The sequence below is a fragment of the Sorghum bicolor genome, chromosome 5 (assembly GCF_000003195.3).
Source record: "Sorghum bicolor cultivar BTx623 chromosome 5, Sorghum_bicolor_NCBIv3, whole genome shotgun sequence".
NCBI classification, from domain to species: domain Eukaryota; kingdom Viridiplantae; phylum Streptophyta; class Magnoliopsida; order Poales; family Poaceae; genus Sorghum; species Sorghum bicolor.
In genome coordinates, this window is record NC_012874.2 from 70,314,976 (window position 1) to 70,333,204 (window position 18,229).

Sequence of the window (18,229 nt, forward strand, 5' to 3'; positions counted from 1 at the left end):
CTGTGTAGGGTGTCAATGGCGAGAATGAATAGGTATGGAGATAGCGGGTCACCTTGCCTGAGCCCACGGACATGGTTAACGTTGCTCCCCTCAGTGCCATTTAGGAGAACAGTTGAGTGCGAGGATTTAAAAATGATGGTGAGCCACTCCCTCCACCTGGCACTAAAACCTCTGTGGTCTAGCAGCTCCAGCATGTATTCCTAGGATACCGTGTCAAAGGCTTTGGAGATGTCCAGTTTAAATAGCAGTGCCGGGATCTTCTTGCGATGGTATGCACGGGCCAGGTTTTTAACATACAGGAAGTTGTCCTAGATGCAGCGTCGTTTTATGAATGCACTCTGGGCATTGGAGATCAGCTTGTCAACATGTGGTGAAAGTCGGATAGCCAGGGTCTTAGTCACAAATTCACCAAAAGAATGAATTAAGCTGATCGGTCTATAATCTTTTGGTGACTCCGCTGTGACCGTTTTCGGAATGAGGATTATGTTGGCTCCATTCAAACTGCTCATTGGGCCGGTCCGTAGTCCATAAAAACTATTCATTGCAGCTAGCAAATCAGCCTTGATGGTATCCCAACATTTCTTGTAGAAGAGTCCAGTGAATCCGTCCGGCCCTGGTGCCTTCTCTGCCGGCAGCTCATCGACCGTGTGTTTCAGTTCCTCTAGCGTGAATGGCCGGTCTAGATAATGGTCATCAAGTCTGCTCAGGTTGAGGCTGTCCCAGTCTAGCGTCTGGCATCTGTTTAACTTAGTGCCCAGAATCTCTACAAAGTGTCGGTGGAGTATACTTTCCTTTTCACTGTGCTTCCAGACTAGGACATCAGCTTCATTTTTAAGGTATGCAATCATGTTTCTTTTTCGACGCCCTTTGGCTCGCTGATGGAAAAACTTAGTACAAGCATCACCTTCTCTTATTTGTATGATTCGAGAGCTTTGACGTCGCCTTGATCGCTCAATAGCAGCCCAGCCAAGGGTTTGTTTTTTAAGACGTCCGTGTAATTCCAATTCAGCATCAGAGAGTGACCTGGATTCTTGAGCAATATCCAACCGCAGGATTACTTTGTTAGCCATTTGCAATTGCATACGGGCTTCACTGAAAAGGGATTTGCTCCAGTTTTTGAGAGCAGAGGCTGTGTTCAGCAACCGGTTATGTAGGATTAGTAGTGGGTTTAAACCATGGACAGGCTTCTCCCAGGCCTCCTGTACCACTTCCAGGAAGCCCGGAGTGCGAGTCCAGAAATTTTCAAATTTGAAGGTCGCTTTACGGTGCGGTTGTTGTTGGTTGCAGAGGACCAAGAGGCAATGGTCTGAGCATGAACTACTTAGGGCTGACAGTGTGACCCAGGGGAAAAGCTCATCCCAAAGCAGGTTGCAAAAGGCTCTATCCAGTCTTACAAGCGTCGGGTTTCTCCTCCCGTTGCTCCATGTGAATATTTTGAGCCAGTTAAATATTCGTTGCCATTTCTAGATCTTTGTAGCATACACATCCCGCTGCACTAGTTGTTTCTAACCAGATCAGGTCGTCACTAAATCCAGCGCGGGGTTCTGCTTTGAATCTATATATCGGCAATCTTAGGACCTAATGTTATAAGGATGGATTAAGTTGGTCATATTCTAACATGGCTCTGTGTTGTGTTTCTTCTAACATCGCTTGTGATTAGTAATTACAACCCAGTTGTTCAGAAACGTGTTCAGCCGGCGCACCTATATATATATATATTATATTGCGTCTAAAATGTGGTCACATATGTCCACTCACATGAACTGTAATATATATATATATATTTCTCCATATGGTAGAGTGTGTTACGCATACAGGCTACAATGACAGGGCGCCCGACTTCAACAACCCTAGCTATGTGGCAAAACAACTCACCCAACTGGACCAAGAAGAAGCAATACTTATAATTTGATTTGACTTGTCTACGGCGTGACTTTCTTGGAAGCAGGTTTCGTTATTGTGTGACGTTGGATGCTTACGTTAGCTTTTCCCAACACTAACAACCATCAAGCGATGCTTCTCTCGCTCTCTCCCTAATCCATAGAGCCTTAGAAGAGACGACCTCTCCACCCTCCAACTGTTGTACTCCCTTCATTAGAGTGAGGCAGAGAGACTACTAGTATAAACAGTGTCCACTCTTGTCAAATTCTTGGGGAGGAAACCATGCTTGATGCCGACATGGATTTGTCACCGAGTCCCTCTCCAATTTCTAGTCCCATATACGATTGCATTGATTCTGGGAAGAATCATATAGGAATAGTAGAAATTTTGGTCGTCCTGGCCGTTGCTGCCATGTTCATCCTACACATACTTGGTTCCTCGCGCCGGAGGTCCAGCCACGGTGGCATCCACGCCCTGGTGATGGGAGTCAGCACGCTGTCCTACCCACTGGTGAGCTTCACCATTGGGCGGATGAGAACTTCCGATTGGTACCTCGATGACTTCCCTGTGTGGGCTGTGTTCATGCTTCTCCTCCTTGGAAGCACGGACAACCTCACAGTTTGCCACCTCAACGACATCGACAACTGGAAAAGCATCTATGTAAATCACCTATTCAAGGGATTCTTGGTGGTGTATGTCGTCGTGAATATTACCATGTTGCAAAATCATCACTTCCGCTACCTTCACTCGATCCTGGCTATCCTGTTTGTCGGCGTCCTCAAGTGGTACCAGAGGATCGCTGCCATGAGGATGGTGAGCAAGTCCTACCTCTGCAAGAACATGAAGGTGATCGCCGAATACATGAAGCACAAGGACAACCAGCTGAGGTCCTTCGACCCAGTGACCATGGAAGGCTACAAGTACATGGTCGCTGGTGAGAAATACTGCACCAAGCGTCGTACTGGGCGCATGCCGTGGTACCATGAGGATGGCAGCACCTCCAAGGTTACCACAGTGGAGCAGATCTGGCAATGTACTGGGAATCTACTGCTCCATGAGCGGGGCATGTTGCTCAAGGACGTGTGCCTGTCCATGGCACTCTCCAAGATGCTCAACCGAAGGTTTGCTGGCTTCATGCTCTCAGAGGCGAAGCTTCCGAAAACTCATGACTTCGTGTTCAAAGGCCTACTTGCTGGGGACAAGCCACATCAGCGGGCATTCAGGGTCATCGAGGAAGAGCTTGTTTTTGTCCATGACTTGTATTACACAAGGTACTCTTACCTCTACCAGAAGGGTCGCTACTTAGCTCTCTGTCTTCCTATCATCATGTTTGGCCTATGCTCGTGGCTCACCTACCTCATCGTCAGGGATCGCTCTAAGGATGACCCGATACTGTCTGATTTGACCATATTCATAACTGTTGTCTTGGCATTCCTAGAGCTATACCAGCTGTACCTGTACGTAGCCTCAGGTTGGTTCAAGGTGGCCCTGATAAGAAGCTATGTCACTACATCTTTCTTGCAAAGAAGGGGTTGTTTCCATGAGATGATCTTGGGACTTCTCTTGAGGTTGCAGGCATTTCGCCCATGGAAGAATAGACTGGGGCAGTACTGTGTCATCCAGGAGCTTGGCCACAAAAGTAGAGCTAGCAATTGTCTCCATTATGCTACACTGCGCCTGGTGGACAAGGCCAAGAACAAGAAGGGGTGCAAGAAATCAGTCAAGCTATCTGAAAATGTGAAGAAAGCCATCGTTGAGACATTACTAGGAAGCAACGGCCACCTGACTAACGGGGTAACATCGCTGAAGAAAAATGGCGTTCATGGTCACCTATCCTGGGCATGCGATGGTGGTATCGCTGCTGAGGGATCGGTAACGCGCACCATACTGGTCTGGCACATTGCTACAACCCTGTGTGAGCACCAGCTGGATACACAAGCCAAAAAACAAGATGTCGTCAGAACAGCCTCCACGTTATCTCAGTACTGCTTGCAGCTCCTCGCTTTCGCACCTCACCTCTTGCCTGACCACATCTCTATATCAGAATCTATACTTGACGAAGTAATTGAGAAAGCAGGTGAGGTAATCGAAGGAGCAAAGACGATGAAGGACAAGTGTGAAAAACTAAGGGCATTTGGCACCCATATAGGTCCGCATGCTGATGAAGCAATGCTGGTAATCGCACAAGGCGCTAGGCTTGCAAGCTATCTGCTTGAACATGTACAAGAAATGAGATCAAGGTGGAAGGTCCTCTCTGATTTCTGGGCGGAGATGATGTTGTACATCTCGCCGTCCGACGATGCCCGCGCGCACCTGGAAACTCTTGCCAGAGGAGGGGAGTTCATCACGCATCTTTGGGCACTGCTCACACACGCTGGTGTGCTAAACCGAGTGCCCACAGGGCCAAATGATGTTGTCTGATCTTTCCAACCAGTGGATGCGTATATCAATCCATGTATTTCTATTCATCTTTCCATATTGATAATAAGTTGTAATTGTTATTTTATCTTTTTAGTTGTCTAAATTTTCATTAATGATCTTCAACTTTGTTTGTTATATTTATAGTTTTTATCAATATATATATGTACTATAAGAATAAGCATCCATTTGTTGAAAGCCTTCTATACCAATAGTAAAAGCGGTAAATTTTCTTTCTTCTGTCTCACGTTCTCTTCCCTGTCCATCTGTGCGTCACTTCACTTTTATCCCTGACTCTTACTCTCGCTTTGAGTCTGTCCATGGAATATAAGTGAATTGTCCATCTCTTCTCATCAGCTTAAACTTTGGGGTTGAATTGGTCGGTGCATGCAACTCAATAAGTTATCAAAGCTAGAGGTCTCAAGTTCGAATCCTTGTTAGCGCTCCTATTCCACGTCTGAGGCCTGAGGGAGCCTCCACACATGAGGGGGAGTGTTGGAATATAAGTGAATTGTCCACCTCTTCTCATCAGCTTTAAGCTTTTGGATTGAATTGGTCGGTACATGCAACTCAATATACCCCTCGTTATATTCCTCTTCGTTCCTCACACTCGCTCCCAGCCGCTTTAAGTTTCGAGCTGCAAATTAAATAAACCTTCGCTTGTGCCGCACAACTCATGTCATGATATGGCCATCTGAGTCCATGTGTGCCACGACATTTGTGCGGGTGTGTGGCTCACCCTTCCACCTTCCTTAAACTCACAACTGGTGTATACACTCACTCTCACTCTCGCTTTCAGTTCATCGTCCATCCCTCATTCCTCTTTCGTCCCTCACACTCACTATCAATTTGAGATGCAGAACTTATGATGCTGCCACACCACTGATGTTATGACCTGGTCACCTGAGCCCGTCCACGTCGTGTCGTTCATGTGAGCATGTGGGCATGCAGGCGTTCAACTGACACCTCACTTCTCATGTAAATCAAGAGTCATAGCGGCGTGCTACAGAGCAGCTCTAAAACTATTGCTCGCTGCCACTGCCAGTGCCAGGTCACACTACAGGAAACCGAAACTTTGCCGAGTGTTATATGCTTTGTCGAGTGCCGTGCCGAGTGCCTGACACTCGGCACAGTTTGGCACTCAGCAAAGAGCCTATTTGCCGAGTCTCAGACACTCGGCACATCTTTGCACTCGGCAAAGGTTAACGGTGGTACACATCGTCAGCCTTTATCGAGTGCCACGGGCAGACAATCGGCAAAGAGGCTCTTTGCCGAGCAAGTGCCAGGCAAAGAATTTTGTTTTTTTTTGCCTCCAAACTTTCTTTGCTGACTTTGCACTTTATTTTGAATTGTATGTTAAAATTTGGCACAATTCATGGTTAACTATTGCTCGCTGCCACTGCCAGGTCACCCATATGGAACCCATTTGCGGCCAGCCATTCGAATATTAGGTTTCATGGGCCAAAAGGTTAACCTTGCCATCCCATTTCTATTGCACCCATTATGCAAGCACAACAACGACATGCCATTCCAAAATTATGCATCATTTCATCTTGCACGATTCACCAGCCAAATCAAACTGTAGCTCGTCGCCCTGACCCAGGGTCTTAACACACCTTGTGCTTTGATCCACACCCACATCTTTCCCAAGCTAGGGTTAAATCCATAATACTGGGTCCGCTTCTTGATGTTATAGTAAGAGAAAAAGCACAACTATTTAAGGTTGGATGTGATGCCACGAGGGAGAAGCTGATCAATCCCTTGGTGCATTGCGTAGAATCCTAATTGATAGAACAGTGCCTCAACAGGATGGTGAAGAGTGGGACGATTCTGCAGCCAATTCAAAGGAGCTCGTTGCATGGTGCGCCACCAATGGTCAACATATCCTATCCAGAAACACCGATGAAGTAGTCGTGTATGTTTCTTCTGATACAGTTTATAAGTTGTACAAGCATATTAAGATTCAAACTTTACATTCTTTGCCCAATAATTTGGTCAATAAATTTTAGTTAGTGTAGCACAGACTTGATACGGTTAGTTTGTAATAAACTGTACTACTAGTAATCACAATTTCATAATCATAAAATAAATGAATAATCAAGGTCCAACGTACTCCCTCTGTTCCAAATTATAATTTGTTTGACTTTTTTGAGCCTAGGTTTGATCAATCCTCTTATTCAAAAAATTTATACAAATCAAATTTAAATTATTTTTAAAGAACTTTTGTTAATAAAGTGAGCCACAACAAAAGAAGTGATATTTTGCATACATTTTTGAATAAGACACGGGGTCAACCTTGAGGTAAAAAAAGTCAAACGAATTATAATTTGGAACGGATTTAGTATGAGACTATGCCATATCAAACTGGTCCTCGTAAAGTGAACTGGAGTTAAGAGAATAAATAAAGCACATTTTCTCTATACAGATGAAGTTTTATCATACTTGTATTCGGTTTTATTTGTAAAATAGGGCGCGACAAGGACGTTGTTGATACAATTTCAATACATGTGTTACCAAAAGAATAGTTGTTATAATATTTCAATTCTCAAGACTTGAGAGGAAAAAAAGAAACATGAGTGTTCTCTTTTTTAAGTACCCGTTGCAACGCATGTTGCAGCAATGATCGGTACTGAAGCAATCATATACCCGGTGACGTTATAATATTGAGGTGATGTCAGTGGAATTTTTTAGGTCTACACGTCAGTGAGGTCAAGGACTGCACCCAAAATAGATAAATACGTGGTCTCCGCAAGTTGATCGTTAAAATTTTGTCAAATTAATGTCGATGACCTTTCTCACGCAAAATAGACAACATGTGCTAATTATTTTGTTTTGGTTGTAACTTTTGAACTAACAAGCTACGTGGGTACGTATCTCATATCGATTACCGTTGTTCACAGTTGCCAGCATTTCCAGAGTGATGAACTGATGCATACAGGAATGCGCATTCTAGCTAGTAGCTCGGTCTAGTCAGCTCTATGATCGTGTGGTTCAACGTTGATCGAGTCATTTGTGCTGGAGTCTACTTCCAATGTTCCATTATACTATTGATGATCCATCAACTAGTATAAAGAAGATAATGCATGAATAACTACCGTAATACTGTACCATGCATGCATGTAGGAGGCTTCATATATAGCTTGTCAACTGCAAGATGTCAATGATCACGCACGTTATTTATTAGCTTGTTGTACAATACGAATATACTATAACATATGTGGAGTACGTATAACAGCTAAGGTTAGCCTGACTATGCATCTGCTTGTTGGGCAAAACGACGAAGACGAAGCTTCATTCCTCACAGAAAGCTAAAGAACTAAATCATGTTCCTAATTCAACTGCCTTAGCACTATACATATATCTTCGATTGCTAAAAATCATTGTCCTACAAAAATTTATTTTACAACCATCATATATACAATACATCCTAACATTTGTTTTTTTCAAAATTAATGATGTTTCACTTTAATTCGTAATAATGCTACATTATATATAATGAAAAAGTGTAAAACTTAGAAAACTACGTGTTGTTAGTCGAAGTCATTGTAAAACAACATATTTAAGCAGTTATATAAAAAATTACAGACAAAACATGTCGAAGTAGTTCTAAAGCACTAGAGACTTTACAAGTTATGTCACAATTAAACCATAGAATTTGGTGCATGACGCATCATCATAATATAAACGCATTAGAATGTCAACTATACATATGATTGAGCAAGTTGCATACAAGTATATATATATGAGAATGGGTCAGTCCGATCTGTTACTACAGTTTAGAGTAACCCTATGACTTTGTCCCCCAATGGTATAGTTGCTACTAGGCCTCAGTGGAGAGTTTCATAGCGTTGTTTTCAAGACTGCCATGTCATGTGAAAGGAAATGAAATTTGGATGAAACACCCACCCTCAAAAGAGTTTCATTTCATAGTTTTATAGACATTTAATTCCAAGACTCATAGAGTTGGTAATCGTATTAAGAAGTTTCATCTAGATAAAACCTATTTCTTCTCTCTCTTCTTAAATACACCGCTATGTCATAAAAAAATCTATGTGGTAACCTATTTAATGCAATGCAACTCACATGAAACTATAAGCGCTTATTAACTAGTTGTATTTGGCTAATAGACTAACAACTAAGGAAGCTTGACTAAAATTTAGTTCACTTATATTATCCTTCTAGTTTAGATGAACTTGAACTATTAATTGTTAGTTGTTATTTGCAAGTCCATGGATCCCTTATTATGTTATTAGAAATACTTATATATACTGTACCAAGTGGGATAGACACTGAACCTATACAATCTTTGGCTTTGCTTGACACTGCTTCTCAGGCTTAGGAGCAGACTTTACAAATCCAAGTATTCAATTTGTTTTTATCAAATCATTTTCGCTTTAGCTTGGTTAGGTGCACACTTTACAAGTTTATGTATTCGAAACAATCGCTAGATTTTGTGAAAGGGTCTATATTCTAGTGGTTACAAGAGCTCTATGGAACCTTTTCCAACAACGAAGAGGTGCCAGTGATGACTACATCAATCTTGAGGATTTGGCCCAACCATTGAAGATGCTCATATTGAGCATGCAGAAAATATAGCTCTAAATAAGATTGATTATATGCAAATTTTTTGATTACCATAATCCCATAATGCAGGTGGATACCAACAGTAGTATAAGCGCAGTGCGAGCCTCAGAGTTTGGCTAAGTTGCTGTGCGCGTGGTGCTGCTGGCCCTGCTTTTGTTTAAGCCATGAGCTGATCCATTCGCTTGTCTTATCAACCGTATTTTTTCGGTCAGCCAACAATATTTTTCTCTTATAATAAATCAACGGTTAGATCTTCTCGAAATAAAACAAAAAATTACTATTATTTTGCTAATTTTTTGGCCAAGATTTTCTATTTTTTTAAAAAAATAATTTATAGAGGCCGTCCGTTTTTTTAGCTACCCCTAAAAATATATATGTAGCCTCTATATTTTTAGAAACAATTGACCAACTGTTCCTAAAAATTAATTATTTATAGTAACAGATAAATAGGGGGTGGCTAGCCTAACCACACCTACATGGTTAGGAGCCGCCCCCTAAAAATTCCCTCGGTAGTAGTGAAAAGGCACCATTAGCCCACAAGTGACATGTACAAACAGTAAACAGAAAGACAAAAAAATGCAACATATGAAGGCGAAAAAAGTTGCCCAAATTTGATTTCACAACATAATGCAACACATTGGAATCAGGAGCAGCTTCATTTCTTTTTTCCTTTTTTATTTTTTGGAACGATGAGCAACTTGATTTCAATCAATCAGACTTTTAGACTTCAAGTTGCTAGGAAGTGCATCACTAATCTAAGCTAAGGGCCCACTGCAACACCGATGCGAAGGTCCTTTCCTAGACAAAATGATCCTCACGTTGACCTGGGGGCCTACATGTAAAATTCGGTTTGTGATGAATACACGACCTAATCCTACCATTTTCCTAATTAATGGACCGGCCATTAGTTGGAGTGTCCGTGCAGCCTTCTGGCCGGTCCAGGCAGTCCCATTCTAAGGCCCATCAGCCCATGTGCCCCAAAGAATACAAGCCCATGATTTGGTTTTTGAGTACAACTTTCAGAAAGTGGTTCCAAAAAAAAAAAAAGAAAAACAACTTTCAGAACCGAACTTGGCTTCCATGGGCAAAATAACGTATTACAGTTTTGCAATAACAATACATACCTGCCCGTCTTCTTTCCAAATTCATTTATTCATAGTAAAATGTTTGTATATATGTGACAACATTTATAGGAACAGAAACGTGGAGTTGGGTACGGTAAGGTATTATTCCTCATTGACATCTTCAAATATAACCTTGGAGATGTGAGTATCAACTGTTTCTGGTGAGCAGTGAGTGACGTAGTAGTAGCTCTTTGCAACGTGGAGGAATGTCTGCCTGGTATCCCAGCTGATGGAGCTGCAGGTCCGAAGAACGTACTGAGCCAATTCCTGTATCTCCAGCTCAACTTCTTCCACGTCTATATTCTTCCCAACACTTTCCATATTTTCTCCATTCTGATCATTGATCTTCAGTTGCATTATTGTTCGTAATATAAATCAGTAAGCAGCATAGATTTAGAAAAAAAAGGAACCGTCGGTAATTTCAGGATGATCGAAGCCAGTACATACCTGAGCACGAAATCTAGATGCCAGTTTGGAGCAGATTGAAAAGGTGAGCTTCTCCAGCTGGGAATACTCCAGACTGTTGATGTTCTGCTCCTCCATCAAACTGTGCCTTCCTGAACAGATCTCTACTGTACGAACTAACAGCAACGCTGTGCTCCCTTGACGCGTTCCCAGTGTCTCCTTTGTACATCTTGCCATGAGCCACTGCTTCCGCTGCAATTTCAAGAAAATATATTGATTCATTACCATTTTGATTTATCAGTAACAATTTAATATTATGATGTGTGCATCCATCTTACAGGTTCACGAAGACTGCAGGAAGCATCGCCAGAAGCAGACAGGTCGATGAGGTCATCTACCGGATCCTCCATTCCACTGCATCCAAAGCATCTTAATTATTACATTTGATTACTGAAACCAGATACTGAATTATTGAACATGAATTTGTTCCATACCTGGCTAGTTCATTGCGGCCATGGTTGTCCAGTTTACTAATGAGTGCATTCCTCTTTTTGTCAGTATAAGTGTCGCATTGCAAGTGCCACGAGATAGCATCGGCAACCACGCACCGCCGTGCGCACCCAAGAGCGAGCCGCTCCACTGCTCGATTTTTCTCAAAGATGTTAGCTCCAACTAGGAAGTATGCCGTCTGTGCGCCTTTTGCGGTCACTCCAAACCTTTCGAAAGTTGTTCCTGTCATACCACCTGCAAAGAACACACAGTACTTGAGCACCTGTAAGTAACCCCTCCACTTCACCAGTGAAACCTTTTTTTTGCCTCTATGAACAACTTTGTCATTGGAGCTGTAGCCGTTTTAATGACCCATTTGGCAAATCATCTTCTCATGGTGTGCAAAAGGAATGAGATGACTAGAACGTCCTTCTCTTTTTCTTCTTCCCTTCTTCTCTGGTTCTTCATGTGAGTCCCGGCAGCTTGCGCGGGCTTCCTTCTCTGCGCGCTTCTTCTTTGCGGGGCAAAACAGGCTCAATGCTTGCTAAGTTACACGTGGATGAGGTGAAGCTAGGTGAAATTACTCTTTTTGGCTTTTTATCTCTCCCCAACCCAATGTGAGAGCATGTTTTAAGAGACTTCATCAATGAAGCCATTTTATTTTACCGGTTTAGCATAAAATAGCTCAAAAAACGGCTCCAGAAGGTGGAGAAGCTTTGCCCAACAAGGCCTTACTTCCTGTTTGTCAACAACCGAGTTTATTTTTCTCATTTGACCTTGATATTTACCGTCCACGCCAGCGCAACAATAAATTTATACTATTGTTTTTCCAGTCTCCTTTGACATTGCAGTGAGCGCAAGTACTGTACTTGTTGGCCGTCCGGCCGTACCACCTTTGCTGTGCGTGGTTATTATTTGCTCTATACTTTTCCACACAGACAGTTGTATTTTGGCTAATTCATCTCTGGTAATTCATGATTGTTGTAGTTTCGGTCAAAAAGGAAAAATGATTTGTTGTAACATGGGATATTATTTCTTGTATCTCTCGATCGTATTAGATCATGACAGGACTGTGCAACAGACGAAGACAAGATGAAGGCCGGCCCAACCAAAACATCGAAAGTTTCAGCCATTCATGTCAGCATAGAAGTGATAGTTAGCGACGAACACGCGCTCAGAGCCCCGGTGGTCTGGCAGATCCAGAAGGACGAGCGAGGAGATCCAACGCAAGAGCAAGAGGCCTAATTAACAACCAGGCAAAATTAGTTTGTAAAGACATAAGTTACCGGGGTGAGCAATACAGACTTGCTACATACATATTTCCTCCGTACTTAATACATACTTTCATGGCACAGTTAAACTAGGTAACCGAGCCACTTCAGTTTCATGGGGATGAAATTCCTCTCTCATCTGATGAAACTCCTTCATTTAATGACCCTGCCAAGTCAACAATTTTGCTTATGTGGCACTCTATTCAATGTGCATGACACTCTCATGAAACATGCATTGAGACTGGCCTTAGGACAGCGACATGGTCTTCAAAGCTTAACTTTTGACTCTTTGTCTTTTTATAAAAATATTTACCAAAAATGGTATATATATACTTTTATGAAACTATTTTTCAAAAAAAATCTATTTATATGGTCTTCAAAACAAAAAAATATATAAAATGTGATGCAATTCAAATGTTTATAATAATTAATTTTTTTTCACAGTTTTCGGAGAGCCACGACCCTGCTAGCCCACTGGTTCTGCCATTGCGCCCATCCTGTCTCCTCGTTTTCTTTGACATTTATAACCAGGATTTTTTTTAGTAACGGGGTATTTAGTTCTCTTTTTCCTAAAAAAATTTAGGTTTTGGTCCAAAATGGAACTAAACACCATATGCAATTTTTTTTTGGCAAAAAAGTAGTTTTTCTCCATTTTGGATTTTGGCCTCAAGAGGCAAAAAAAAACCCCCAAAAAGAGCATCAAGAGGTCATGAGGACAATAAATTCTTTATTTTAGATGAAACTAAACATGATCCTGAAAATTTTGACATTTTACATTTCATCACTCTAAAGTAGTTGAAATTTTGCATTTTAAATTCTATTGGAAACTAAACAGAACCCCATATATAAAATAGAAAACTGTTTTACTGCTGTCCGTCAACAAAACGACTTTGTCCATTTGACCATGATATTTATAATTAATTTAAATAACTAGGGCCATAATAAATTTTAGCTAATGTCGGTGGTGGTTGACGGCGGTTGCAACAATGGCGGTGGTGGTTCGTGCAAGCGAGAGGAGGGGTGTTACTTGCCCCTCCCACATGACTTTACCATCGTGTTGGCAGCAAGCGGCCTAGACGGCTACCGCGGCGGTCAAGGTTAGGAGAAGGCGTCCACATTGGAGATGGCTTTGTCGTCCGCAATGGGCATCTAGTTGGTGGAACTTGGCTCTCCGGATTTGATGGATTGATCCAGTGATGCTTATGTCGCTGGTGTTTGGCGTAACAGAATGGCTCGTGGACGTAGTGGCAGTGCTACCATGTTTAGACGGCGGTGACACCCGTGGGCGCCACTTTCCTCGCTGGAGGCGTCATCGGGTCTTACATGAGGATCTCCTGAGTGAAAACCCAACACCGGTGTTTCTGGTGGGTGATGATGGCGTCTTTGGATGTCATATGCTCGTTGGAGACGTCGCTTTTGGATTATCCCATGGAGTGTCGGCTTTGGTGCCGAATTGGTATTGGTATGTCCCTTGCAAGTGCACCAGGAGCTTTGTTCTGTTGCCAGGTTAATGGCGGTCGGCGTCTTACGTTTTTTCAGTATCCTCTTGGTCTTGATGTGGATTAGTGACTTGGTGGTCTTACCAGTGCAAGTCATAGTTTCTTATTGGAGATGTAATATATTTTTTATCAGTTTTGTTTCAGTTAATCCAGTGTACTCAGGTGACGTAGGTCTTACCTGTTTTACTAAAATGTAATCCTCGTAAGAGGATGAGTGAAGCCGGAAATATCAATTTCCTTTATCTAAAAAAATAAATTTTATATCGTCTTTTGCAGTCTCTTTGACATTGCACTGAGCGCAGGTACTACGTGTCGCACTCGTGATGTAGGAAATCACCCGTGCAACACTGTTTTGCCGATGTCCACGTGTTCTGACTCCGCAGAAACTTATTAGGGCGGCAGCTTGTACCATGCAGGCGGCATGCCACTATGCGCGGCGCATGACCATCAGATTAAAGATCAAACGGCAGTGAATTTTTCTGCATCACGCGTGCAGTGATTTTTTCCCCCATCTGGACGTAATTAACACCTTTGCGGTGGGTAGCTAATTCATCTTTGGTAATGATTATCGTACTTATTGTAGATACGAAAATTTTTTGGATTCAGCTACTGTAGCACTTTCGTTTGTTTGTGGCAAATATTGTCAGATTATAGAATAACTAGGATCAAAAGATTCGTCTCGCGATTTACAGGTAAATTGTGCAATTAGTTTTATTTTCATCTATATTTAATGCTTCATGCATGTGCCGAAAGATTTGACGTGACGAAAAATTTTAAAAACTTTTTTGGTTTTTAAGGTGAACTAAACAAAGCCTGATCAGTCGATCGAGAGAGCTGAGGTTGACAAGCTAGAGAGGCTTTGTCATCTTTCACGTACAGTACGGTTGTACGTAGAGCAAATGCAACAGGGGCAGAGAGAGGCTATAAATTTCGCGAGAGGTGATGTGCTTCAGTTGCATCGTCGTCCCTTCGTCGTCGTCATCCTCCTCCTCCTCCTGTAACTGTAATTAAGGTGTCGTCGGACCAGCAGAGATGACGGACGACGCCTCGTCACGGGGCGCCACCGCCTTCTTCATCGGGGTGCGGCCGCGGCCGTGGGGCACGTTCGCCGCCGAGATCCGGGACTCCACGCGCAGGGGCGCCCGCGTGTGGCTCGGCACCTTCGACACCGCCGAGGCCGCCGCGCTCGCCTACGACCAGGCCGCCTTCGCGGCGCCCGGCGCCGCCGCCGTCTTCAACTTCCCCGTCGACTGCGTGCGGGAGTCGCTGGCGCCGCTCGAGCTCGCCGCGACGCTGGGGTCCCCTGTCCTCGCGCTGAAGCGGCGGCACTGCAAGCGGAAGCACAGGCGCAGGCGCAGGCGCAAAAGCAGCTCGAGCTCGAGGAGCTCGCCTCTGCCGTCTGCCCACCGTCACCAACGGCGGCGGTAATCCTGATCCATGCGTAGGCGGCGCACTGCCTCCGACGGCTTCTTCTTCTTCTTCCATGCTGCCGGAATGCTCCGACGAGGTGTCGTCCAGCAGCTCCAACGTGTCCATGGCAGCGCCGCCGCAGCAGCAGGTCATCAGCCAGTGCTGCAGTAGCATCATTGAGCTCGAGGACCTCGGCGCTGATTACTTGGACGAGCTGCTGCGGGTATCATGCGAGTCCACAACAGGTTGAGGATATTGAGCGGCTGTGTAACACAAAAACACTATTGAATGGCTAATAAATTTGATAATAAATAAACTCAAATAAACAGGGATTGTCATAGTATAGTAAGCTAAGGTTGTAGTCAACGTACGAGGACACACTTAATTACTCAATGTCCTTTTAGTTATACCCTAGCTCCATAGTTATAGGTAAGCTTGGACTGTCTCCAACAAAGAGAATCCAAATACCACACCTATTCTATGTTTTGGGTTAGATACAGTAAAAGTGTAAGGCACCCAAACCTTATCGTCTCCAACAGCCATCCTAAAAGCAGAGCTCCCATTTGGTTTGGCCTGCATACATGCCGCAGAAGACGCTGCCACTGCATAGCTCGCCGCGGATCACCGGCGCGCGGAGGAGTGGGGTCTGAATCGCAATGACAGCGACCGCAGAGGACAATCTCCAGCTCCTCCTCGTAGCCTGCACCACCCTGGCACCACGCCCCCACTGCAGCTCCCAGCGACGACCTGTGGATAGATGCTCGGACGCCAGCAATGGTGGTGGAGGAAGACGAGGTGCCCACGGCCTCTGATGTGGGCGGCTCAACAACAGACTCCTGTGGCGGCGGCACGAGCGGCTGGGACGGTCTTGCGTCGGTGAAGAAACGGCGGGCAACCATCGCCGCCGCAGAGGCGAAGGAAGGAGATGGGTAGACGGCGCACCGCGGCAGCGTGGGAGAGGAGGCGACGCACAAATGAGGGGAGGAGGCCACATGGTGCGGCAGGGAGATGCTCATCGGGTGGCCCCGCGGATCGAAGTTGTGGTGGTTGCGTTGGCTGGAGACCCAAAAAGACAAGGAGAAGACCCTTATTTGGGTTCTGCATAACCTCGCACCCAAAATGAGTCATGGCTTTGCCTACGTTGGAGGCATGTTTTGTTAAAAAAACACTGTATGCAACCTATTTTGGTCACGTTATGGCTACTCTATTGGAGTTAGTCTTAAGGACCACCTATTATACATATATATTGTTACCGAACCGAATATCCATATACAACTTACTCCATGGATATTCACGGTTCACTACTGCTTCTTCCATTCTAAATTGTAAATTTTTTTGGCTTTTTTTTGATCCGTAGATTTTATTATACTATGATGATGTATAGCAAAAAACTACACATCTAGAAGAATAAAAATGACATATAGTTTGAAATGAGGGAGTGCAAAAATTTGTTTTTTTACCAAAGGTATTTTAGCACCAGTTTGAACAAAACCATTGGTGATAATATTCACTGTCAATCCATAATGTAAAATAGGTGAAATCAAGGCGACTCGTTACCACTGGTTCGTGTTACCAACTAGCGCTGATAGTTCATCATCATCAAAAAGGATTGATTATAAGAAACCTAATGATGCAAATTTAATTTGACTCTTTATTTTTTAAATTGTAGAATTTTTTAATTCGGAGTGACATCATCGTTATCATATCTGCATGCATGCATTTGTACGACCGCCGGTGCAGACTCTGCTCTTCATGCATGCGCTCGTAGTTGGCGGGAAAGATGCACAGGGCGGAAATTGTTGGCACTCTTGGCTGGACGGAGGTACGGTCAGACTAAGCCCAGCCACCACGAGAACCTCATCTCCGGGACAAAGGTGACTGCCGCCTGGTCTTGTTTGCTTTTTTTTTTTTCACTTTTCTTTTTGTCTGGGTAGTGCTTGAACTTCGGAGGAATAAATCTGCATATGCAGTTCAAACACTGCAGTTCTTAGCTAGATAAATATGGTTTTTGCCATCAGTCATATTTCGTCATGGCAATGCAGAACTTGAGTGTGTTTTTAATAACAGTAGCCTTAACTTCTTATACTGCCCACGTAATTTCAACCACTTAGCTTCTTTGTCAATTGAAAAAAACACTAATTAGTAAATATAGTTTGACATTATTGCTTCTTGCTTTCCCTTTGCACCACCCAAATGTTAAATGAATCTTGTATTTTGGGTGTTGTTGGTGAAAATAGTTTTATACGGCAAAAAAAAATCCAAAATCAAACCATATAGCACAAAAAGAACACCGTAAAAAAACCACCGTCGTCCCCATTTCAAATCCTATATGAAAAAAAACATTTTTGGAGAAAACACATACAAAATATAAAAACTTTTCCCATGATTTTTTTTTCGAAACAAACTCTTCCACATCGAAAAACATATAAAGGACTAATTACAGCCCAATGAAACAGATTAGGCACATGTTAAAACAAAGGAATTCGGTAAGGGCGTTGCTTATGGCAACAAAAAAATTACACATACTAATACACAGGAAATCTTTGCTAACACCGATGAAACAGATCACGCACATATTCATACACATAAAAATGAGAGGAATAAACTCTCTCCGTGTGAAAACAAATCAATCCATCGAAAACTATATAAAAGACTGATTACAGAAAAATGAAACAGATCAGGCATATATTCAAACAGAGGAATTTGACAAAGTCTTTGCTTACGGCAACCCAAAAAATTATGCACATATTCATACACAGGAAATCTTTGCTGACACCGATGAAACAAAATCATGCACACATTCATAAATAAAAAATGAGAGGAATAAAATCTCTCCATGAGAAAAAAATTAAATTCCTAAAAAATCAAATAAAACAATTTTAATAAGGTAGACATATGCAAATAATAATTTCCTCAAATTCACCTTAAATAGGTGTGGTGAACATAGGTGTTGCAATATAAAATGGATTGAATAGATTACATGTGATCGGGTCAAGATCAATATTCATCATTCACTCGACACATGTTTGTGCACCTAGTTCTGATTGAAAGACCAAATCTATATGTCCATGCGTGTTCAATACGAAGTCTTCAAAGTTCATGCGTTCGCGTCCTATCAGATTCCAATACAAAAACAAAATATACTTGT

General features: G+C 42.9%; 2 protein-coding genes across 2 annotated transcripts; both read left to right on the forward strand.

Moving 5' to 3' along the window:
* LOC8085990 lies at positions 2,179 to 4,302 on the forward strand. Its single transcript, XM_002449952.1, has one exon. It carries the CDS (start codon positions 2,179 to 2,181, stop codon positions 4,300 to 4,302), a length of 2,124 nt encoding a protein of 707 aa, XP_002449997.1.
* Positions 14,443 to 15,331, forward strand: LOC8070242 (ethylene-responsive transcription factor ERF094). Its single transcript, XM_021462181.1, has 2 exons — positions 14,443 to 15,046; positions 15,117 to 15,331. Exons 1-2 carry the CDS (start codon positions 14,704 to 14,706, stop codon positions 15,329 to 15,331), a joined length of 558 nt encoding a protein of 185 aa, XP_021317856.1. The 5' UTR covers positions 14,443 to 14,703.

What these genes read in the sequence shown, in the direction of transcription:
- LOC8085990 (XM_002449952.1), top strand. Translation starts at nt 2,179, where the DNA reads ATGGATTTGTCACCGAGTCCCTCTCCAATTTCTAGTCCCATATACGAT.
- LOC8070242 (XM_021462181.1), top strand. Translation starts at nt 14,704, where the DNA reads ATGACGGACGACGCCTCGTCACGGGGCGCCACCGCCTTCTTCATCGGG. An exon ending in CAGGCGCAAAAGCAGCTCGA is followed by an intron (nt 15,047 to 15,116) that starts GCTCGAGGAGCT and finishes ATCCATGCGTAG; the next exon opens with GCGGCGCACTGCCTCCGACG.